The sequence below is a fragment of the Drosophila takahashii genome, chromosome 2R (assembly GCF_030179915.1).
Source record: "Drosophila takahashii strain IR98-3 E-12201 chromosome 2R, DtakHiC1v2, whole genome shotgun sequence".
Lineage (NCBI taxonomy): Eukaryota > Metazoa > Arthropoda > Insecta > Diptera > Drosophilidae > Drosophila > Drosophila takahashii.
In genome coordinates this window covers 42,493,156-42,517,588 of record NC_091679.1, presented here as the reverse complement: position 1 = coordinate 42,517,588, position 24,433 = coordinate 42,493,156, and the positions used below count along the sequence as shown (strand labels likewise).

At 39.3% G+C, this 24,433-nt stretch overlaps 4 protein-coding genes across 9 annotated transcripts in view; all 4 read left to right on the top strand.

Moving 5' to 3' along the window:
* LOC108055665 (mucin-2) overlaps positions 1 to 24,433 on the top strand; it is a 43,658-nt gene that overhangs the window by 5,759 nt on the left and 13,466 nt on the right. The window lies entirely within an intron of this gene.
* Positions 439 to 5,938, top strand: rhi (rhino). 2 transcript variants are annotated; one of them, XM_070212497.1, is made up of 3 exons: positions 439 to 1,796; positions 1,971 to 2,457; positions 5,634 to 5,938. In XM_070212497.1, exons 1-2 carry the CDS (start codon positions 687 to 689, stop codon positions 2,439 to 2,441), a joined length of 1,581 nt encoding a protein of 526 aa, XP_070068598.1. In that variant the 5' UTR covers positions 439 to 686; the 3' UTR covers positions 2,442 to 2,457; positions 5,634 to 5,938. The 2 variants fall into 2 exon arrangements, with proteins under 2 accessions (XP_070068598.1, XP_016994599.2); XM_017139110.3 differs by having other exon boundaries at positions 445 to 1,787.
* On the top strand, positions 14,967 to 18,240 carry LOC138912454 (uncharacterized). Of its 2 annotated transcripts, XM_070213346.1 has the most exons (8): positions 14,967 to 15,197; positions 15,268 to 15,392; positions 15,688 to 15,933; positions 15,992 to 16,151; positions 16,211 to 16,386; positions 16,445 to 16,601; positions 16,665 to 16,913; positions 17,581 to 18,240. In XM_070213346.1, the coding sequence occupies exons 1-8, from the start codon at positions 15,143 to 15,145 to the stop codon at positions 17,628 to 17,630; spliced, it is 1,218 nt and encodes a 405-aa protein (XP_070069447.1). In that variant the 5' UTR covers positions 14,967 to 15,142; the 3' UTR covers positions 17,631 to 18,240. The 2 variants fall into 2 exon arrangements, with proteins under 2 accessions (XP_070069447.1, XP_070069449.1); XM_070213348.1 differs by lacking the exon at positions 15,268 to 15,392 and having other exon boundaries at positions 14,968 to 15,197.
* Positions 22,575 to 24,050, top strand: LOC138912283 (uncharacterized). Its single transcript, XM_070212498.1, has one exon. The coding sequence runs from the start codon at positions 22,671 to 22,673 to the stop codon at positions 23,184 to 23,186; it is 516 nt and encodes a 171-aa protein (XP_070068599.1). The 5' UTR covers positions 22,575 to 22,670; the 3' UTR covers positions 23,187 to 24,050.

Genomic DNA, 24,433 nt, shown 5'->3' with positions numbered 1-24,433 from the left:
AGAAAGCCAGTTCGGATGGCAAAGATACGTGCAAGACCTATGTGGTGGAGAAGTTTATGGGAAAGCGCTTTATATACACAAACGGGAGATATCGCCCCCAGTATCTGGCCAAATGGGAAGATTTCCCATTGGAAGAGTCCACGTGGGAACCTTTAGAAAACTTGGGCGATTGTATGGGGCTGATTGCGGATTTCGAGGCGGATCTCTTCCGGCGAGACCAAGAAAAAAAGAAGCCCAAATAAAAATGGTACCAAAGGGTCCCGAACATAAAAGTAAAGTTTGTTAAGCATAAATAAAAGCTAAATGCTTGTGTACACCAGCTTAAAATTGCAAAGTTTTGTTATATTAAAAAAACTCGCGGATGCAGGGCTGGAAAAACACGTAGCCTAGGAAAGCCAGGGCTGTCAACGTTTGCTTGAAATTAATTCGGTATAATTTTGTAATAGTGAGTTCCGCTGCTAAAATACTTGTTAAAATCACAAACAAATTTAATTTAGCTACTTATTAAATAGTTTTCCCTTACCTGAACTCATCGTTTTAAATCATAAGTACCTAGAAAATAAAAAATACCGCAAGCTTTGCCATCCCTAGTGGTATTACCAGTAAGTTGGCAGCACCGCCGAGGTTATTTGTTTTGGCCAATTGGCTTTTTCGCTCTTTTCTTCGGCGTCCTTCAATCGAGCAAGATGTCTTTGAGCAAGATGTCTCGCAGGGGAGGAACCAATCATCGCCAGGTCGCCAATCCCATCCCGATCAATGATCCCGTGCAGGAGTTTGTGGTGGAGAAGATCATCGGTAAGCGCTTCGTGCAGGGGTGGCCCCAGGTGCTGGTGAAATGGGTGGGCTTCCCGGACGAGGACAACTCCTGGGAGCCGATGGAGAACGTCGGCAACGCCATGCTACTCCTCTGCGCCTTCGAGGCGGAGCGCTACAGGCTGAAGCACAGCGCCCTGACGGCCCTCGAGCACGACCTGACCCCCAGTCCCAGCACCAGCGGTGTTTCGCTGACCGAACAGAGTCCCCAGGAATCCCGGAGATCCAAGAAGCACTCCAGATCGAAGAAGGAAAACCATTCACCAGCTGAAGAACCAAACAGGAACCAGAAGGGAAAGGTGAAAGTGGGCAAACCGGCTGGTCCGAAACATAATATTAAAACTGCTCCCAAAACTCCTACGGAACTGCCACGTTCCAGCCATTCTGGCAATGGTTTTAAGGAGATTGGGAAGTCCCCACCATCAACAAGTAAAACACACAAGCTCCACCGCCCCTTTAGAGCTCTGAACTTGAGCGAGTCCAGTGAAGAGGAGACACTGGGTGCGAAACAACAAGTCAAACCCAAGTCACCGAAACCTCGCCGAATTCTGGACTTCCTCCAGGAGAACGAACCACCGATGGCCCCTCCAAGGACGCCATATGCTGCGCCGCAGCATCGCAAAGAAAGCGAAAAGCTTCAAATGGCGAGCCAGCTATCCGATTCGGATAGCTCCTCCTCCAGCTCTTCGTCGTCATCCAGCAGCTCGTGCTCGTCAGGATCCTCGAGCAGCTCATCGACTTTGACTGAAGACCTCGAAGGGGTCAAAGAGATAAGTTCGCTGGACAGAATTCGAAAAGAGGCTCGCAAATGGGAGGCCGACAAGCGCGAGGCCAAATTTGGCGGTCTGATGCCAAACAGCACTAGTCCCAAGTATAAGATGACCCAGCCAAAGCCCGAAATGACTAGCCAACAGAATGTGGCAATCAGTTTGCTGTCATCCGACGAAGATCCGGTCGATTCAGAGCTCCAGCGCGTAAGAAATGTACATTTTTATAGAGAAAATCAAACCAAAGCTAATGGAATCAGTCAATAATAAGAATAGAAGCCTTGGATTTATTAGAAGTTCTAGTATAGTCTTAGTTGTTCCTTTAGCAATGGTTTGATCTTCTCGAACATAAATGCAAGTCCTCTAAGAAGATCAATTTAACCTACACAGATACACGGCAATGTTGCCCAGAAGCAGAACAACTGGAACTTCCCCGAACCACAAACGAAGCCGCTAGAAAAGCCAACGAAACCCAAACAGGAGTCGAAGCGGCACAACAGCCGTACAGCCGTAAGCAAGGAGTTGAGCATGCTTCTCGCAGACCAACGGGAGTGGATTCCGCCACCCAAGAAAGACATAAAGACGGAACCGACGGAAGCATCACCGGAGCAGCAGCTACAAGCTTGGAAAAGCAATCGGGAATGGAGGATGCAGGAGCGCAAGAAACCCTACGGTTTTGATCGCGGCTTGGAGCTGGATAAGGTGCACCACTGCTACCAGGTGCGCAACCATCTCTTCATGTTTGTCACCTGGAAGGGCTGCCAGGCTGTGGACGCAGTGCTCATGGAAGACCTCAAGAAATCACACCCGATGAAAGTAATAGAATACTTCGAGAGCCTGAAGATCGGCGTTCGCAAGTAAAGATGTCTAGTACCTGGTGAGTTGTGTTGGCCCTGTGCCCATAACCTTAAACGCAAGCTTCCGCTCCCGACCAGCTTCAGTTTCTTCTTCATAACTTTACAGTTCGACGCTCGCAATATTCGAGCCATGAGCCATGAAAACTTCACGTTGCCTTCGGGTCAAGATAAATGCCATCGAAAAAAAAGAGAAACATAAACGAAAACGAGGTACCATCATCCGGTCGGCGGATCAACTTGTTCGATTCGTTTCCCTGTACATTGCACCTGTACATCTTTGTATACCTCTTCTCTTCTTGCCACAAACCATTGATAACTCCAATGTTGGCCATATGACAAATTGCTTGCCTATATCGTGGCATCCTCGTAGATTTACGACCTTAACTTCATGGATTTATGAGTGGTTCTTGGGCGGAAAAGTAAGATGTCTTTTTAGGGATAGGGACTACTGGCTTAGCGTCTATTATTGGCACACGTGTATCCCGAACACACTTATTGCCTTCTTTTCTTTCCGCTATTGTAGATTTCTCGCTCGAGATCAGCTAGCGAAAATTATGAGGCTCCAGACTCTGGGTTTTCGGTTTCCATTTGGCTTATCTGTCGCATCTGTTGACAGCTGCTGCTTCGCTTTGAACTCGGCGGCGGCTTGGCAACAACATGTTCGTCTGGATAGACCGGGCCAACTCCCTCGCAAAAGTGGTGGGCGTTTAAGAGGCTCCGCGGTTCATTCAACCCGAGCGGAGTCGCACAATGAAGTCACCAAGCCAAATTGTGATTCTGTACCGATGCAGTATGTTGCCTTTATGGCGTATCTCACAGCTTTAACCTTCAATCAGGCATAAGTACTTACTTACTTGTACTATACTGTACGCAGGCCAAAGCAACTAAGGCGACACGCACACCTGGAGAGGCGGACACACCTTTGTGGGGCACACGCTAGCGCCACCAACTGGACTCGCCAGCTAATGGACTAATGCGTCCATTTAGAGCTGTCTTGTGCAATTTCAATGTCATTTGTAAGCTTTTTAAGGCTTGCTGGCGCACTTCTCAGTCATTTTCACAGTTGGATTTCATCGCAGATCATAGTTTAGTTCCACGGAGTTATGGTTAGCTTTGCATGCATATAAAAATCTGGTTTTACGGCTACTAAAATTAGTTGTTAGGTGTCTAAAATTCGTTTTATTGTGTCTTAAACGACTTACAGCCAATTTACATTTTTTAATTTAATTTAAAGTGTTTATGGTTGAGGTCAAGAGTGCAAGAAAAAAAATATAAAAGGGCCGTAAGTGGAAAAATGTCTCATAACTAAGATGATATAAATATTTAAAGAAAGGCCATTTATTCTGTTAGTCGGATATTAATTTATTCACATGATTAAATGTAGCTCTACCGCAAAGGCGTGTTTCTACTCCGCTGTTTGCTCCATTGCTCTATTATTATTTTCCATTATTGCCGTGCAATTTACTCATTTTTACCTTCCTGATTTCTGGGTTGCCTTCGACTTTGGCGTTCATTGATTTATGTGTTTTTGAATTAGCTGTCCATGGCATTTGCTATAATTTCTGTAGCTGGAACATGTTTTTCCACCCATTGTGGTCGTGCATACACATATGTTAAAGATTTCGAGGAGTGGTTGATGTAAGGTAAATTGTGGAAAAGGGAAATTCAAGTCTCACCAACCTAAAAACAAATTTTCCATTCATTAATTGGCCCACCATAAAATAGTTAAATTGCCTATCAAATGTCAAAGCATCGAAAGCAATTTTAATTTCCATCGCTCAAGACAGCCGAAAAATGTTTAATTTCCTGATTATGAAATTTGTTGGTTGCAACCATATTTCTTTATCAGGCAAAATTTGCATTTAATTTCTGCCGCCACAACAACAATGTTGGCTTCTCATATGTGATAATTTTCTCGCTCGTTTGACCATTTTTGGCTTGAGATGTAATTACGCCCAAGGCAGCAGCAACAAGTAACCAGCAGCAACGGCAACAGGCAACCTCATTTATGACGCTTTGCATATGGTGAACAACAAATCAGAAAGAAACAAAATGTGTTTTCTATGTTGGTGGTAGTTGGTTGTTGTAATGCAATTTGTTTAACGCTTCGTTTATTACCAAAAACAGCAACGAACGCATTTCTTGGTGTTGGCTTGGTGTTGTGGCCCATGTTGCTTTTGTTGATGTTGTTTTGTGGTCGACTGGGGCGAGCAGCAACATTCGATGGGTCGCGTAGGTTGTGAGGGGCAGCAAACAGATACAATAATTTAATATGCAGTCATATATGCAGAGGACCCTCTCTCCTTCTTTCCCTCAGCCTCCAAAATTTTCACTGCAATTTTCCCCTGCTGCATCCAATGTCCAAGTTGGTTTTTCTTTTGCTGTTTGGTTTGCAAAAGAGTGGGTGTGTTTTCCACTATTTTCCACTGGCTTATTTATGATTTTGTTTGACAGTTTAATTCACATCTGCTTGTTTGGTGGCACGAGTCACCATTTGCAGCCGCCGTTTGGCATCTCTTGTGTGTGCTTTGTGCCTCCGGGTTAGGGGTTATTGGAACAGCAATTATATGTAGTTAAGGTGGCCCATTTGTTACAGCAACAACAGCTGCCGGAGATGCGGTTAGATTGCCCAACGTGGCTTAACCCGATGTGGCGCTATATTGGATAAAAAAATGGGTTGGCTCCATTACAAGAGCTGATTGATTGTTGATGGATGCTTATCATGTGGTTCAGCTAATCTTTAACGGAGTGATACAAAAGTTATTAGGTTTATAAATTAGGTAATACTAGATTAGAGAAGCTAACAACTTCTTTATCTTATAATCATTTAAGTTATTTTAATATTACAGTTAAAAAGGGAGTAGTTTCCCATTTTCCACCACCTTAAATGACCTCTGTAAACTAGTTCAGTCTTAAACTTTTCCTTACCCAAGTGCATCCCAGTCTTCAACGACCTTGCTTTGTTTCTTTCAAGCTTTTATCTCTTTCGCTTTTATGTGTTGACCACGCCCCAAAGAACCTGACCCAGCGGGTCTTCTCTTGATGTTAATTTCACGCCCGTTAAAATAATTAAATTTGCCTTTGTTTACTTTTTTACGACTGCTCTTATTTTCGTTTGTAGTGCAACATTCAAATTAGTTTATGTAGCAATATAAAATGTGTTTCTCATGTTTGGTTTTCTTTTGTTTCGTTTCAGGTATATACAACTTTTTGGACAGAAGATGGAATTCTCACCGCAAATCATAATCAAAGCCAAGTTCAAGGTTATCTCGTCATAATCATAACGAAGTCCAACGGATCCATAATATAATCATATTCTTTTTTTTTGTTTTTCAACTTTATTATTAGTTTTAGGCACTGAAGCTAGAATCAAAGTTTTGTTTCTATACCATGTTTTATGTTTTCTGTACATGTAGTAGCATGTACCAATCTACGGTTTCAATGTTAAAAGTAATCCGATATTCCAACTTATTGTCCAATAAACCATGTTTTTTCTCTTGACATCTGATACTTTGCGATGTCTTTGGCCTGCGATAAAGGAATTTAATCCCGAAGGTCGGATCACTTTTTGTCCGCGATTCACTTAAATAAATAGTTTCATACTATAAGCCATCATATCTTTTTCTAACCACACCGAAGTGAGCTTCCACTGAATTGGTTAAAGCACTTGGCTTAAATGTCACTGGGTGGTGAGCCAAAATCGAACTTTAGCCAACCCGCGCCGAAGTTGTTGACATTTTTGCTTGACTTTTTGAATTATTTCCAGCATCTCGCCCCACAAACCGCTGCAATTATCTGGCATTGGTATTTGTATTTCTTTTGTTGCTCTTTTCGGGGTGTGTTCTGAGCGAAGGAGAGACTCAAGTCGACTCGACTCCATTGATAAAAATGAGTTTTGTATGTTAATTTGGCAAGCTCCACTGCATTCTTCAAATTGAGGTGGAATGTGGATTGTGGTTGGAAAGTGGGCGCTATAGTGGTGGGTGGAAAAGTATTGAGTCACTTCATTGTCGAGAATTTTAATGGTATTTAAAAGCGCAGTTGCACAATATACATATTTTATTTGTATACCCGTTACTCGAAGAAAAAAGGATATATTGTATTCGTGGGAAAGTTTGCAAAAGGTAGAAGGAAGACATTTTTCGCTAGATGTCGCCACTTTAGGCGACTGCTGGCATATCTCCCTCTCTCTCGCATTTATTTAGATGAGTAACTCGACTATCGTGATTCTTTTTATATACGATCAAAGAATCAAAAATCACTTCCTATATAGTCTACACTCAATTTCCTCATCAATGTTTTGCCCCTTTTTTGATTGCTCTAATGCTCTTTCTCCCCGCAGTGTTTGTAACACTGCACAATTTCTCATTAATCACCGACTTCCAGAGCTTCGGTTTTGTTTAGTTTGTTTTTTTCGCTTTTTCATATGGGTTAGCTACACCTACGATTTCCGCACTTGTACAAAAATGCGTCTACCCTTTTGTATTTGTTGTGCTGTTGCTTTGCCAAGCCAAAGCACACAGAGCCAAATGTTTGAGTCATGAGTCAGAGTCAGAGAGCCAACAGCGAAAAGTAAGGCAAGACTTCATCAAGCCCCTGTCGATATGCCACGCCCCCTTGGAAGTGCATTGAACGCATTTACTTCTCGCTGCTTTGCCTCGCACTCGATTTTCCATGCACATTTTCGCTTTTCTTTTAAATTGGGATCTCTGGCTTTGGCTTTTCCTCGACTCTGTTTTCCCTGCCTTTGCATTCGCTTCATTTTCGCTTAGTTTCGTTCGTTTCACTTTCGCGTCACTAACTTGTTGCAACTGTGCCAGTCGAGTTTTTAGTTTTATGGCTTCCAACTCGGTCTGGTCAGGTCTGTCCCGATGTCCGAGGTTCAGGTGGTGGTCACTTTGGTGTCGGAGGAGCCGTAAAACAAAAGGCACTCGAGCAGAACTACCCGCTAAATCTGACAATTTGGCAGGCGGTCGCTGAAATTTATGAATTTAATTTGGATTTCGTTTTTGTGTTTGCCAAAAAGAAAGCGTTGACACTAAACGGAAGTGTTCGCCAAAGGGGCGAAAGTTGAGCTGCAAATTGAGTGATTAGCAAGGCAAAGGGGGAGATAGCTTAAAATGTGTTATGCAACCGAAAACAATGCGATCAATAAACCAGCCAGCTGGCATTTGTGTTCCAATCTCGGGTTTCCCACATGTGCTATGCACCCCGAACATATCACTCAATTAACCCAGTCTAATAACCAATCAAACGCCACTCTGACCCCGCATAATAGCCCAGTGATTCATGCCGCCCAGTGACCCAAAAGTTGAGCCAGACACCCGCGTACAAGATATACACACGATACTGCACAGCCATGGCCACTTGAATGGGACAACCCGCTGGGTTGGCTGGTTTGACTGAAGTTTATATATGAAAATGCCGTATGTTTGGCTAATGGTTTCTGGCCCAGTGACACAACAAGCGCCAATATTTTGAGCCAAAGAAATAAACCAGCTCAAATAGCAGGCCAGGTGTGTGTGTCCATTCTGAAGTGAACTTTGCGCCCTGCCCAGAAAAACAGAAAAACCAAAAAAATCGAAGCCAATGGAGTGTGGCTAAATGGGCCTAAACGTTCTCTTAGCCGTCAGGCATTTCCGTTTTCTGTGTGTTGCAAAGTGCAAAATTAAACTCCGTCCGCAGTTCGCCTCAATTTGCAGTCATTAAACCTTTTCTGTATACCCCAAATGGCAAAAAAGAGAAAGAGCAATAATATTTGGTAGGCGATTTATGCGGTTTGCCATTACGTCGGCCTGCGATTTTGTCATTTTTCTGCTGTTAAATGAGCGTTCGAAGGGGGAAGTCAATGGGGTTAAGCTGCCCATTAACCCATTTTGGTTAGGGAAATATTTGTTGAAGGCCGGATATGCGAAAGATTATAGATGATTAACTTTTGTTATTAATTATTAATTTGTAGGCTATTTTTGTGGCTCATAAATTGGCTTAGGTAAAATTATAGCCTTATTAGGACTCTTCAATTTAAAAATACAATGTACTATCGGCTATCTGCCCGCATAGGCATTTAAGTTTATGTGCCATTCACGGATGTTCGGCAAGGAAAACAAGTTTGTGTCTTAAGTCATTCGTTTCCTTTGTGGCCTTTTGTAACTGGAAATTATGGGCCAGCTACCGAGGCAGCAACAATAACAACAACAAAGCGGGGGAAACCTGTAATAAAAATATGCAGTTATCCTTGGAGATTACGGTTCATCAGGCAGCCCTATAAATATATATGTTTCTTTAGGGAATGAAGAGGAGTTCGCGACTTCAGCTGAATGCTCGGTGGCAGCGCGGCCTTTAAGGCAGGAAATGATGCCCAAAAGCAGTAACAACATCAAAAGCTGGCAATTTGGCTGCAACAACAAACAAACCGAACACTCGGGGAAAATATTTTCTGAATTTCAAGATTATCATCTTTTATTTTGTCTTTTTCCTTGCAGTAAGAAAAAATGTTGTGAGAAATATTAAAAGTAAACAAGAAAGGAAGCTACCTTCGGCCAGCCGAAGCTTATATACCCTTGTAGATAAAAGAATACTCACTCGGTGCAGTTCCAGGGATTCCAGATTCAGCGTTTCGATTTATTTCAATTTTGTTTTTAAGTAGTCAAGAATCAAAACGCCTACTTCCTACAAAGTTACAATGAATTTTCTTATATTTGTTTGGGAGCCTTAAGATATAGTGGTCCGATCCGGCTGGCTCCGACATATGTACTACCTGCAATAGAAAGAAGACCTTCGGGAAAGTTTCATCGCGATAGCTTTAAAACTGAGAGACTAGTTCGCATAGAAACGGACAGACGGACAGACGGACATGGCTAGATAGACTCGGCTATTGGTGCTGATCAAGAATATAAAGATGGGTATAAGGGTATAAAGATGTAAATTCTTTAAAGTGGGAATTTTATAACAAAATAAATAAATAAACTTTCAACAGATCAAAAGATTTTAACAGAAAATAACAGTTTGAATAAAACAACGAAAATGTTTTAAAAATCGTACAAATATTTTTCTTCCATTTAAGCGTCGTTTATTTTATTTGCTCTTGTTTTGAAGATAAATATGAGAGTTTTTCTTTGAGTGTAAATGCAAAGGAAGAAGAAGCGGTCTCTTAACGAGCGGCATGCATAAAATATGCCCTTTGTGCTGCAGACATTGCTGATCGCCTGATTGCAGACCGTTCGCGGACTCTGCGTTTTTAATAAAAATGTCAAACGATGAGTGGATGGAAAAAGGCAACGGGGGTAACAATGAATTGGCAATTTGCAAGGCGGCTCCTTCGCTAAGTAATCCCCACATTAAGGCATCGTATTTGGGATTCAGATTGGGATTTCTGCGCGTTGGCGTCGCCAAAACTCTTTAAAAGCCATTCAACTCTTGATAACTCTTGATTGACACGGTGGCTGGTAACCTGACGGACCCATCTCAAGTGATATTTGCTTTAATAACACTCGAGGAACTGCAGGGCTTTAATGGTTCATTGAACTTCTTCGTCGATGGAAGCCAATATTCTTGGCCACTTGTATGTGTAGCTCCCAGCTCTTGGGCACCCACTGAGCTTTGAGGGCGTTCGATATTTATATATGGCTTCTATGATACCTGGACACGCCCAATTTGAAGTGGCAACCGGGACCAAATGATGCCTATAGTTCCTCAAAAAGGCAGAAAAAGAAACGGAATATGCTAATGCGGAGGCAGAACAAAAGCAAAGCGAAGCTCGGGAGAGGAAACCTTGTTGTTCACACAATAAATCACGACAACCAGAACGAACAGCTATAGCTATCTGACTCTATATATATAGCCATTGTAATTACAACAACAATAGACAGCTGGCCGACAAAACTAAGCCAAGATTGTTGACCATTTTGTCGTTGAAGCGTGCGGCAAAATGTTGTGTTTTCATGTCTGGCTTTTGTTTGTTTGGCCATTCTTCTGTATATTCGCCAGCCAGCAAAAAGACAAAATTATGCGGAAAATTACAATGCATAGAAATTTGTGCCGTTTGAGAGACAGATCTAATCGTGAATTATGTATTTCTGGGTGTAGGCTAAGGTTACATAATCATTTTGATATTGTGTGTGCTTTAGAGAGAGTTTATGGATGGCATTCAGAGGTTTGTCAAAGCAAGGAAATTACCACAAATTGATTTGATATTGGCCTTCCTTTAAAGACTCTTCAAGATTAAATACAGTTACACTATCGATATAATCGATTATTAGAGGTTTTAATAGATCGATTTCCTTTCTCATAAGTGTTATGATTCACGCTTTAATTTTCCATTATTATATCCTTGTAGAGGGTATTATAATTTCAGTCAGATGTTTGCAACGCAGTGAAGGAGACGTTTCCGACCACATAAAGTATATATATTCTTAATCAGCACCAATAGCCGAGTCCATCTAGCCATGTCCGTCTGTCCGTCTGTCCGTTTCTATGCGAACTAGTCCCTCAGTTTTAAAGCTATCGCGGTGAAACTTTCCCAAAAGTCTTCTTTAGTACATATGTCGGAGCGAGCCGGATCGGACCACTATATCTTAAGGCTCCCATAGGAATATTCAAACAAATATAAGAAAATTCATTGTAACTTTGTAGGAAGTAGGCGTTTTGATTCTTGACTACTTAAAAACAAAATTTTAATAAATAAATACGCTGAATCTGGAATTCCTGGAACTGCACCGAGTAAGCATTCTTTAATCTACAAGGGTATATAAGCTTCGGCTGGCCGAAGGTAGCTTCCCTTCTTGTTTTTTTTTAAGTTTTCCTTAGTTTTTTTAATTGGTTTTTTATTTTTTCAAAAACATAGGATAGTTCTTGACACTTAATTATCTGAATTTATTCTTGCCCCGTTTTTTTGCTCTAATTTAAACCCCGGAAAAGTAGAATTAAAATGCAACCATTCCCTTTTTCCCCACAACTGAATTCTGTCCGCCACTTGCATTTTAATGGCCACAACTCACTCAGTATTTTGGATTGCGGGACATTGCGCCACTTGGCGGTACCGTAAACTCCAACTCAGATTCAGATGGAGCAGACTTCGACTTCAGACCTCGAGATTCAGATAGGGAGCGAGGAAAAACAGTTCTATTACTTAATATGCAACACTAATGCGAACAATGGCAGCACGACATCGTGGCAAAAGGAAAACCCAAGCCAAAGCCCCAAAACCAGAAACCCACAAAAACCGAAGGCCCAGACACACGATCCTCCGGTTACTACGGTTCAGTCTCTGCGTCTCCAGACATTCAATCAACACCACAGAGTCAGAAAAAAATATAAACAAAAAACAAGCAACTTAGAAAGGCAACCCGCTGATGGAAAAAATGAGGAAAAATTTGAGAGGTGGAGAAGGCGAACCAAGGCGGTCAACAGTTTTTCACACCTAAATTCTTCGATTCAACTACGTACGTGCTATAGTTTTCAAAGCTCCATTGATATAAAACCACTTACAGTCACCGCTTTTCTGTTCTTTTTTTTGGAGATTTAGCTACGTGCCAGGGGTTCGGTATTTTTGGGATCTTGAGTGGTTTGTTTTGGCTTGGAATCTACGGGAGATTGGAGATCGAGATTGAGCGCCTGACAATGGCAAGGAATTTTGGCTTCGTTGCCGGAATGATAATGCGAGTGCCTTAATTTGTTCGCCATTCTGGAAGTGGAGCATACCTGAAACTAATGCGAGAGATTTGTAGTCGAGGCGGTCAAGTCTTTGTAGAATTCTTTAGATAGAGATACAACAAAGATGAAAGACTTCTGAAATCAACGGGTTAAGAGAGTGATTTGTGGTTTGAAGCTACACGAAAATAACATTTTTGGGACTTGTTTTATGTTTTTGAAGATGATGCTGGCAAAGTTTTGATGAAAAACTTAACATAAAAGGAAGAATTATTCAGTTGATATATTAAAAAAGAAACAATTTCTTTGGTATTATTTAAATTCTATTTTACATTTTTTCTTTGTTTTGGCCTCCTTTTTTTTTAGTTGATAATCTGTTTTTAATTTTTTCTTTGCCTGTCAGTTTCATCAGACTCAAGTTACAGTTCTAGTTTCTATTCGCTTTTCTGTTTGATTTGTTCGCTTATTAAATGAGATTTATGGCCAAGACAGCCAGCCAAGTCAAGTCAACTTGGCCCAAGCCAAGCCCAGTTTGAAAAGCCGAGGAAGTCGGACCACTTTGGCACCCAGCACAATCTGTTTTTTCTCGATTCCACTGCGAGTATTTTTGCAATCGCCAAACAGCAAAAAACTCGTTTGCATTTGCGCTCGTAATTTAGTTTTAATATTTGCAATATAATTTCTGTTGCTGTTGTGGCGGCGGCTATCTGGTGCTTTTATTAGAGCACGCTTTGCAAATTACATAAAGCCAAAAGAGCGCCTCGAAAGAGAGGCACAAAAATAAATGTTAACTACAGAAACAACATGGAAAAAATGAACGTAAACAAAGTGCAGTCGCACCTCGAAAAAAACACAAAAAGCTGGCACGAGCAAAAAGCTGACGAAGCCAAAAAATGTAGTGGGAAAACCAAAGCGAGTGGCAGATGAAAAGTCAACATTCGAGTGTGAAGCACAAATCAAACATCAAATAATTGATAGAATATCGACGATGGGGCAAAGACAGCCAGCGAAGGCAAAATGCAAAGCAGCGGCGGCCTTTCACCCACAAATTTGGACTCTACACTCCAACTTTGAACCCAGCACGAGCTCCTAAAAAAAGAGAAAAAATCCCCGAAACCCAAAACCAAACCAAACGAAGGGCCCAACTCGGGATTGAAGCTGGATTCGAAGTCTTTGCCTTTGGCCAAGTCGTGTTTTTGTGAGTGGGCCTAAAGTTAAAGGGGGGATTGGTTGAAAGGGTGGTAGAGCCACCCGCACTCGCTTTTGGCCAGGCTTAGAGCTCACAGCTCGAATTGAACCAGTTTTGGCCAGCCAGCCACTTTGCCCATTCGGGAGTGGTATTATGGTATGGCCAACACGAAAACCGGCTAAAGAATTTCCCAGCTAAGAAGTTTTTCATGTTCGTTTGCCATTTTCATTGGGCCACGAACTCAGCCATTTATTTGCATTGTCCTTTTATGCGAAAATCATGCTATAAGTTACCATGGGTCTCGAGTAAAAAATGGATTTATGGAAGTACTATGTTAAAGAATTTGCTGCTGGCGCAAAATCAAATTAGTTTGCTTTGCATTGCAAATATTTAATAAGCTTTGGTGTCTGAAAAAGTTGTGAAATCCTTTTGCAAACTCAAAAAAATAAGTTAGTACTGGAAATACAAGCTTAATAATTAATAAGTAAATCCAAAAACTTGTAATAAAATAATTATTCTTTGAAAAACAACATTTTACGCTGGAAAATAAAGAAAAACATTTCCACTTTCGTCTAATGGGTATTTTACTTCCATGAAAAGTCTGCCATTATTTTCAAATTGAATAATTTGTCATCAAATCAATTTATTAAACCCACGATAAAAAAATCCAATACATTTTTATTCTATATTAAACAATATTTTATGCTTAAAAATTACTATGGAAAAAGAAAAACATTTTCACTTTCATAAAATAATTTTTCCTCAACGCTTTCTTCAAAATTCTGTCATTAGTTTCCAATTTACAAATTCAATATTTTTCATTAAATCAATTCATTAAAACCGCGACCTACCCTTTAGGCTGGGACAAAAGAAAAAATGTAAATTGACGATGATTATTTAATTTAAGAAATCATGAGCTCAAAATCAAGCGGAGCCAATGAAAAATTGACTCCGATCGATGGGCGATGGAAATTTCACTTTCGTTTTGGGGCCCGTCTTTTTTTTGGGGGGCTTTCTTTCGCTCAAAAACTGACCTCAGCGAGCATTACGTAAAGATACGTTTATTTTATTTTTATTTTTGGTCAGCCACGCCCAGTAGTTGCTGCTGTGTTGCTTTTTGTTTGTCCGCCGGCGCATCGAAGGTTTTAGCCTAAATGGTTTACAAATTTATGCGGTTTCCACCGAAAAATGCTTTCAATTTCGGTTATTTTTTGATGACGAGCCGTGTTGGTGAATCTCAAAGCCCACGGTTCCCAGGAGGGGAGGGGGTGGGAAAGTGACACCGACTCTTAATTTATATAACCCGCACTCATAGAAATTTTTACCTAAATACTAGAAAAGTCGCCCTAAAACCGAGGTCGCCCTAAAACTACGGAAAATTTTCTTATTATACGGGTGGCTAGCCTTAAATATACGAAAAATCGCCATGGAAAATATTTTTTAGGGTTAGTTTTTTCAAAAAGGTAAATTTGTCCTGTTTTTTAGGGCGAATTTTTATGAGTCGACTCCAAAAGTTATTCCTTCTTTTTATGGCGAAATCGCCCTAAAACGTTGAACAAAATAGCAAAAAAAATGTTCTGAAATTGCCCTAAAAACAAGGAAGAGTCACACGAAATTTTAAGACGCAGTTAATGGATACATATGTAATGCATGTGTGTATGTGTGTGTGGTTGACAGGTCAAAACAAGTGAATGTGTGTGTATATTAGGTCGGACCTTTTTCTTCTTCTTTGCTACTTTTCGTCCGTTGCAGTGGCAAGGGTGTGGGTAGAAAGAGTTGCATTGTCTAGCCTTTGTCACAATTTTTCGGACGCTTGGAAGTGAATGACGTGTTTTTGAGTAACTATTTGTTTGTGAGAAAGTAAAAAAATGGAAACGGTATTAAAGGACTTGGGAGGCGATGCTTTCTCTGGAATTTTTTCTGGTAAGTACATACATATATAAATGTGCAATTTGAATATCAATAAGTTATTGAATTTACATATCTGTAACAGAACGAAAATTCAGCATTGAAACTTTAAAAAATTTGACTTGGGAGCAGCTACGAGGTGAAATTCCTGTGGAGCTAGTCGGCCCAGCAGTAGAATTTTTTAAAAAATTGGAAATGTGGCAAAACAAAGTAAGAAAATTAATAAGAGTATACATATGTATGTATGTGCATATGTAAACAGTGTTTGAGTCAAAAAGATGATGCAACAGAACACACACATACATATATATCTATACCGCATGCACAAATGCATATTCAAAAACAACCCCCAAATTTCTATTGCGTCATATTGTCAGCGGTCGAAATTTGTTTGTCGGTTTTTTTTCTAGAAGTTGCAGTAAATGCAATCGCACGCTAAATGAAAATTGTGTGTGTTGGTTGTGCATTTTTAAAATCATATCTAAAAATTTGTTTTCTTTAAAAGGACGACGTTAAGGCTATTACGGATCCCGAAAGAAGTGTTTGCGTACCTCGAATTATAGCAAAAAGCAGAAAAGGGAAGCTAATTCTCAAGCACTTTTCAGAACTTAAAACTCTTAGCTCCCAATTAAGGAAAGATTTAAGTTCTCTAATATGCGAATATTTACTCGGAAAAGAGTTTAAGGCAAGGCAAAATTTGTTGGAGGACATAGCCAACCAAATTGCGGAACTTTTTGAGTCTGAGACGGCTGTAAGTAAATGTAACACAGTTAAAAATATTAAAGTAAAACATTTTGGTAACTTTTTAGGACACATACTTCTTAAGAATCAAAGGAAAGAAACCATGCGGCTTACTGTACAGCCACTATTACAACATTAAAGCCCGGTATAGCAGTGCGAAAAGCCGAAAACTTCTTCCGAAAACTAAGGAAAACGAGTGTCCAAATCTGCAATTGCCTCCTATACAAGGTAAGTAATTTACCTTTGTAGTGCTTACATGTTAACTTTCATATATTGATAAATAATAGATGAAGTCGAGTTGGCCTTGAATTGGCTCAAATTTAATATTGAGCCATTCGAGTCTGTAATAACCCACTGGAACTCCACATTTCAATGGAGATGCGATTTTCTCAAGTCGGATGCCAATCTTCTCGAGGTATTTGAAGAGTTTCCAATTTTATCTCAATCCTTTGGATATAACCTGGTAAGCTCTAAAAGACTTTTGTAAAATCGTTTTTTCCTAACATAAGTAAATAATTTAGATCGAGAACGACTTCGAGCTAATACATCCAGCTACCGCAAACCTCTTTTCGAAGAAGTGGGACGACTTCAAGGTAAAAATTGTTCCCCTTTTAAGAGGGAAGGTAAAGGAGCAACAGACAATAAACCTGCTCAAATCGTTGGAAAACAACTCCGAAGGTATGTGCTTTTTGTTTTTTTTTCTATTCCCATTCAATAATTAGACTTTTCCAATTTAAATAGACATACAATCAACTTTATTGTGGCTTGCGATCCACGCAGAGTTGGTGCCAACAACCAGAACAAAAAAGGACTGCGGGAGCAAGAGCGCGAAGCTCACCATTGAAGACTCGCGAAGCCGTTTCCTGGTTTGGAAGGCTACTGTTGGTGAACTGCAGACCCATTTAAAGGCATTAACGGAAAACTACTACACCGGAAAGCAGAAACTGCAGCCATTTATCTGCGCCGTGGGATCGACCCCGTATGACCTTGGTGAATTTGCAGTTTACCTCTCAGGTGTTTTTTATAAAATGCCAAGTTTATTGAAAAGCATTGAGGTGTGTTTTAAAATATTTTTTGTTTTGAACCTCGAGTTCCCACCAGAATGTGCTTTGGTATGGACATTGATACAAAAACTGTTTTTCGAGATTAACCTAGAGTCAGATAAGAAAAGTAAAGCCCTTTCGGAACTCTTGAACGACTATCGAAATTTAAAACTGTAAATATTTTAGATATTAGTTTCCATTTATTATATTTTTTTTCTGTTTTGACATACTTTGAAGTTTAGATGTTAGTTGCATTTCTCTATTTTTTTATTTTTTGACATATTTTGAAGTTTAGTTTTTAGTTTAATTTATCTTCTTTTTTTATTTTTTGACATATTTTGAAGTTTAGTTTTTAGTTGCATTTATCTTATTTTTTTTATTTTTGGCATAGGTTTTAATTTACATTTATCACATTTTTTTAAGTTGACTTAGGTATTAGTTCAGGTATTAAATTTTTATCGTATTATTTGTATTATCATATTACATATTCTGAGTACACGACAGCAGACTTAAAGTCTTTAAAAGAATGCATACAGTTTCACAATAGGGAGTACACCGTTCTGTTTAATGATTCGCTAAAACCCAAACACCATTTTCTGAACCATTACTTCCAGATCGTTCAAGAGTCAGGGCCAGTCAAGCACTTATGGACATTTCCATTTGAGGCAAATCATAAGAGATTGAAAACTTACACCAAAAATATAACATCTCGTAAAAATGTTATTCTCTCTTTGGCCAAGAAAATGTGCATAAACTTTGCGGATTTTGTGCACACTTTTGCAGTCCAAGATGTAGTTTTAAGCAAATCGGGGTGCCTCAGCCATAGTTCCTTGTACAGCAATGAAATTGCTAACTTTATTTCAAGTACTGATAATATAACTTGCCATGTATAAGCAAAGCTGCGAAACATAATTTACAAAATAGGTTTCATTTTATATGGCTACGAACCAGATTTTAAAGCATTTGAAATAAAAGAAATCTGCTCAATCCAAAATAAATTATTATTTCTATGTATGGAATTAGAAGTTAAATATGATAGTCATTTAACTAGCTACGAAATTATAAAACACTCAGTATTTAGCGTAATAAATTTAAAAGACTTAAAAGTTCCTCCGGCGGAAGCACACATGCTAATGACCAAAAAATACATAAAGCCTAAGCATTATTTTTAAGATCAATGTAATTAGCAATGTAAATAGCAATGTTTTAGCAATAAGAATAAGTAGAAAATAAAATATTATAAGTAGTAAATGTATATAATTATAAATTGTGTAAATAACAACAAACAAAAATATAAAAAGAAAAAACAAAAAAAAATATATTGAAATCGTATTTTTATTAATGAAAAATGGCCGTGAAATTTTGGGGAGCATTTTACATGTTTTAGGGCAATTCGCCTATAAATCCACAGAAAACGCCCTAGATTTATGAAAATCTGCCTTTAATTTTAGGATATTTTTCCTTATTTCTAGGGCAATTCGCCCTAAAATCCAGAAAAACACCCTAGATTTATAAAAAACTGCCTTTAGTTTAAAGGTATTTTTTCCGATTTCCAGGGCAATTCGCCTATAAGTCCAGAAAAATCGCCCTGGATTCAAAGGAAACTGCCTTTAGTTTAAGGGTCTCATTTCCTATTTTTAGGGCAATTAGCTTTGAAAATAGAAAAATCGCCCTAGATCTACAAAAAATCGCCCTAAATGTGTGACAAATTCACCCGTATTTTTAGGGCAATTTGCCCTAATTTTGTTGCCTAGTCGCCATTGACCCCCGTTTTAGGGCGATTTTCCTTGTTTTTAGGGCGATTTTACCGGAAAATTTCTATGAGTGCGAGTATGATCAGAGAGATAGGCAAAATGGCCAGCACCTGCTAACATTTTAAAGAGCTCTTTGGAGACTGCGTTACAGTTACCCAGTTTAGTGACTTGGTTTTGCATTCACCAGAAATCCCAACCTGTTCGCCCATTGACCAAAATTTGCGTATAATTGCTCTACAAGTTGCACTGTTTATGCAAATAGCCAACAAGCTGGAAACCAAAATCAGGGAAAAATAAAGCAAACTGTGAAATGTTTTTTAAACCAGTTTAAATGGTCTGTTCGCTTTCTGGTTTTCATAATTGATTTATGTTTCGAATTGTGAGAGCCCATTTCCGACTCCACACAAACAATATCCGCCTGCTGTTGGCCAACGAAAAGCGAAAATTCCAATCAATCATTTATGCACACAACTAACCCCTGACCAAGGACATTGGCATTAGAATGCGACTTTGGAATGAAACTTGGCCAACACCCGCACAAAGAACACAGAACCAGCCAGCACCACATTCTAATCCCGGCCAGAACCAGAACCTGTTTCTATGGCTTGGCAATTATTTCTGCCTTAATTGTATTTCATTTTCTCGTACTTCGGCGGGGGTGTGGAATGGTAATGGCAATGGGTTCTATCGTTCTAGCCAATTACAAAGCCGACACTTGACTTTAACTTCGAGGGTGTGGAGCTGTCTTTTTATTTCTTTCTCGATGTCGATGTGGCCTTTGACGACAGAGCCACATTCCCCGGTGACATGTCTTGGACTCACTTCCTCCACTCTCGGTCGCATTAGAAGGTGTTTAATTAAAGGGTTCTGTCATGTTAGTTGCAATGACTAACGATTGCTGTTCTGTTTTGGAATGTGGGATTGGGAAATGTTCTTGTAACTCTCTCGATTTTCTGTATGGATTACGATTACTTAAATATTATAACCAATTGTTCTTCAATAATAAATCTAAATTTATTTTATTTAATTGGAAATATCAATCATGATTGAGTAATCAACATTTATAATAGAAAAGAAATCAATAAACTCTTTTTTTATTTTTTTTATTATTATTATATTATATTATATTTTTTATCTTTTTTTCCATTTTACAATTTGTTTACTATTTATACATTTTAAAACTAAAATATTATTTATTTCCATCCTGCTATTTAAAATCATAATCTTTTTTTTACCAACCAACTTTCATATCTTCGATTATATCTTGTTAGTTGAACAAAATAGATCACTTTAACTCCTTCATAAGCAGTGAACACTTTTTTATTTACTCACTCGGTTTTGTTTGTTAGCCACTTATCGAAGCACAAACATCGGGGGCTACCTCAACAAATATTATCCTATTTTCACGACAATGAGTATATGTGAAATTTGTTTATTTGCTGACAAACTATTTGAAGTTGAAGTTTTTGCATTCTGCCATTTGCTACTTGCTGCTATTTGGCTTACTGCTTGCCACACATTTGGCCAGCCCAGTGGGAAGTAGTAGTGGTAGTAGGTGCCCAGTGCTCCAATCTCGAATGTTTGGCCAACAATAAAAAGCAGCCAGCTGGAGAGCTCGCTGTTGGCCACCCGAGTCGCCTTGCAACAGTTTTCTTTGTTTTGTTTGGGTTTTTGCAGTTGTTTTGCTTTCGGTTGCGCTGCTCAGTGCTCACTGTTCGCATTCGGCTTACTTTGTGTAACAAGTTTGCATATGTAATTAACCGACTGCCAGTGGAGTATTAGTAAATATAATTAAAAACTAAATCGGAATGTGCACGATGTGTTAAGCAAACGCCTAAATTGATGCAAGAGCAAGATGGTGAGGCAAATTCTATGATCTCAGGAAGGCAAACAAAAGACTCAGGCGACAAACTTGAACAAAAGACTTAAGCGACAAACTTGTCGATTGCGAGTGGGCGTGGAGCTGCAAAAAAGTTAACCCATTAGTGCTAATAATCTCTCGCCTAACGCCTCACTTTCATCTCGCAATCTTGACCTTGGGCCTCTGGGCATTATTTTCTAATTAGCGAATCGCCGCAGAAAGAACATTGTCCACTTCTTGAAAGACTTCTCAGGTTTATTTGTCTTTGATATTATCGCCAGTCGGAGTCGGAAGCTTATTGTTCTCGTTTCCAGTCTCCATTTTCAATTTTGTTGGTTTTTTATGATCATTTTTTTATGTTATCTTTCGAGTTGGTTCTGATCACAGATCGGCGAAGTCCATTAAAAGTGAGTAAATTAAATGAAATTTTGTCAAACAAAAAGAAACAAAATAAGGGGTTTACTGAACTGGGCGCGGATACGTGATGTCAGAGATCTAGGAAATGAGTTCTGCTTGGGCAGGCAACTAAGTATTTTTGAAGTTACCTAGGCCTAGGTAAATATAGTTTTAACTACCTGTCAAATTGGTGTGGGAGTGTCTTTGATTACCTCTGATGAGAGATTAAAATGTGGGATTTTATTGAGTCATTTTTGTTTAGAATTTCATAGTAAGGTAAGTTCTCAGTGCCTTTAAAACTATATTTTAGCCAGTGAAACTTTCAAAATCTTGCGCTTCATTCAAAAAACTTCAAGCAAAGGCGACGACCTTCAATAAATAAAAAACGAAGAAGCCGCTTTAAACAATAAAAACAACAACAATAGACAACAACGAATGCATCGCAGAGAGCGGCCAGCTAAGAAACTTGATTAAAGTTAAGAAAAACGTAAAGTTCAACTTGTTTCTGTTTCTGCTGTCATTTGTTGCTGTTTCTTGCCTGTTTGCTTCGCTTTTGTTGCACTTCTGGTGAAGTATTTGCGCCATGGCTTGACATTTCGCACAAAACAAAAAACAGGGCGAAAAAAAACCCAAAAAAACATAGCCCGAAAAAAATACAAATGAAGAAGAGGCTGCAAGATTTCATGCTTTTATTTTCGCAATTTGTTGCACCAGCCCAGCCCAGTGCGATATAATGAATCTGAAAATGCCCGGGCTATTGTCACTCGCGTAATTAGCCGGCTGCTCTCAAGCTCTATCTATGTAGCTGCCTTATAGACAACACACACCGATACCGATGAGATCCAGCGGCTATAATGCCGTGCAAATTTCAAATTCTTTGCTGTAAAACCGTAAATGTCAAGCGGAGGAGTTCAATATGCCACATTGGTCGTGGGCCTGCGAAAATTATTTAATTAAAGTCTAAACTAATTAATGTGAAATAGTTGAAATACAAACAATTTAATTAATTAATTAAATTAAAATAGAGTAGAGAATATGTAGCCTAATCCCAAAAGAAGTAAACCGATTTGAAGGGGAGTAGAGATAATAAAATAACAAGGACAAAGTAAAATATATTGGGTGTGTTATTTATGTAGTGAATGCTTTATAGATATAAAGCACACAAAAGTAAAATAGATTGTGGGCTGATTTAATATAGTAAAACCTTTATGGATGTAATAAATACGTAGTCACAAAAATGTTTAATCGGTAAAGAACTCTAAACTTTTATACCTTTCTGCCTTAGGAGAGCATGATTGTTTATAAATAAACCTACCATAAAGCACTGTGCTGGGGTAACAGCACTTGACGTGACCAGTCTGGGTACCAAATACCGATTACCGATCACCGATCGCCGGCTGAAAATGGTATTGCATTGAACTGCTTGGCCCACACAACGCCCCTCGATCGTTTGCGGCCCCATTGTTTCGATCATTTTCTTCATTTTTTTTTTAGTTTTTCGTTTCGCCAAATGCCAAATGCAGACGACAGTTTGAGAGCCACATTGGCTGAGTTAGAACAGGGCGGCTAAGTTGAAACGGATGGGAAAGCCATTGTGGTAGCCTGTGCCCTAACTTTCAATAGGGATTGTCACATCGGGACCCTTGAAAGAAAAAATATTATTGTTCAAAATTTCCAGAGAGCAACTAGCGAAATGGACTGGCTAGACAACTTGGACAACTCGACAAGCAGCCAAATTAGCAAGTCTAAAGAGAAAAGTTCCCTTTTTGGTCAGGGTCGAGAGCCCATTAGTCTCCCCAAAGATTTTCTCAAGGATTTTTTTGTGTGGCATGGAGTAAAAGCTGCACAACAGCAGACGGACAAGAACAACCAGAAGAAGGCCATCAAAATGTGGCACCAACTGGCCCCAAAGTACAAGCTCCAATACTCAATCAAAAAGAGAGTTCAGGCGTCGCAGAAGCGAAAACTCATGGAGCTGGCATTGAAGAAAAGATCGAAGGAAAAACCATTGCAGGATGGGATCATGCGCAGCAATAAACTGAAGCCCAAGCGGAAAGTTAATCTGGTGGAACCCTCTGTAGAGATTGTACGACCCAAGATGATAGCCCGACGACCGACTCCGCATCCCAGTCCTAAGAAAAGGAAGGAAAACCGCTCCAAGAGGTTGCCAAAATTTGTTCCTTATCGTCAAAAGTCTTCTGAAATATAATATTCTGTCGATCTACTTTTACCTCATAAAAGTCGCTTTTTTTAGGCTTAGATCTGGATATCTTAAAATTGATTATGAAATTACAAATGGTTTACATATTCAGATTTATTTTCTTTGCAAACCATTCTGAACTGTGATTTTCTGATTATCATAAATTCAGCGCACACATATGGAATCCTCAAACCGCAATTACAATAAATTCCAATAGCGATCGATAGGCTTATTTATGCGACAAGAGCCCGAAGGTTGCCGACGTCTCGTAAAATTCTCGTATAAATCCAGAAATAGGCAAATGTGTCACGACATGGAATCGGCGTATTTGAATTTATTTCGATGGTTTTTCGATTTTGGGTCAAGTGCGCAAGGAATGCTAATGAGGTAGGTTCCCCTCAAGAAAAGAAAACCAAAAAGGTGGAAAAACAAAGTGTATTCACCCACATTCGAACTGCAATGCCCACTTAGATATGGAACTATAATGCAGTGTCAACGGCAATGGAGGATGAACGATTTAATCTACCTTTTGCGGATTAGGCTAGCTACGCTTGAGAATATAACCGCCTTGCACCAGAGCAGAAGGAAAAATTTAATATATATTTTAGTTGTTTCGCGGTGGAATCGAACTCGCGACCCAAAACTCTACCAAGAACATCAGGGCATCTTAGACCGCTGCGCCATCGACGGTTCCCATATTACGTGAGATATATTTAAACCGTTTCACCTCGACATTGACCACTGCTTGCAGAATAGCAAGCAGTGAAGTTAGAAGTAAAGAACATGTAGAATAAATGTAGAAAACTTTCATTAAGAACCAATACTTGTATTACCAATATTTCTATTATATATCTATTTATTTATTTAAATTTAAATACCTACATCATTTGAGCAATAAATTCGTAATATAAAAACTGTACTTATATATTTAAATTATTAATTTCAAGAAAAATATAAGAGTATTATTTCCTGACAAAAATAAAAAGATGATAAACCTTCTTGTCAATCAATTTTTGAGAACTTGTAGAATTACCCAGTTGAAAACAACGGAAGTGGGCGTGTTTTCGACAACCTTAAATAAACACTTCGTTGGCTGCTGCAACTGCCTTGGCATACAAATTTTCGGGTATATTTCTTCTGACAGATCCCTGGGCCATTAATCAAAATCAAACCCTAAACTAATCTCCAGTCAGTCATTTCGACAACTCACAAAACTGGCAAATGTGCGAGACATGCGACGCCTCGTCGCGTTCTTA

Coding starts and splice junctions, on each gene's coding strand:
- LOC138912454 (XM_070213346.1), top strand. CDS start 15,143: ATGGAAACGGTATTAAAGGACTTGGGAGGCGATGCTTTCTCTGGAATT. Junction 15,393..15,687: donor TGGAAATGTGGCAAAACAAA/GTAAGAAAATTA, acceptor TTTCTTTAAAAG/GACGACGTTAAGGCTATTAC. Junction 16,914..17,580: donor ATCGACCCCGTATGACCTTG/GTGAATTTGCAG, acceptor CATTACTTCCAG/ATCGTTCAAGAGTCAGGGCC.
- rhi (XM_070212497.1), top strand. CDS start 687: ATGTCTTTGAGCAAGATGTCTCGCAGGGGAGGAACCAATCATCGCCAG. Junction 1,797..1,970: donor AGCTCCAGCGCGTAAGAAAT/GTACATTTTTAT, acceptor TAACCTACACAG/ATACACGGCAATGTTGCCCA.
- LOC138912283 (XM_070212498.1), top strand. CDS start 22,671: ATGGACTGGCTAGACAACTTGGACAACTCGACAAGCAGCCAAATTAGC.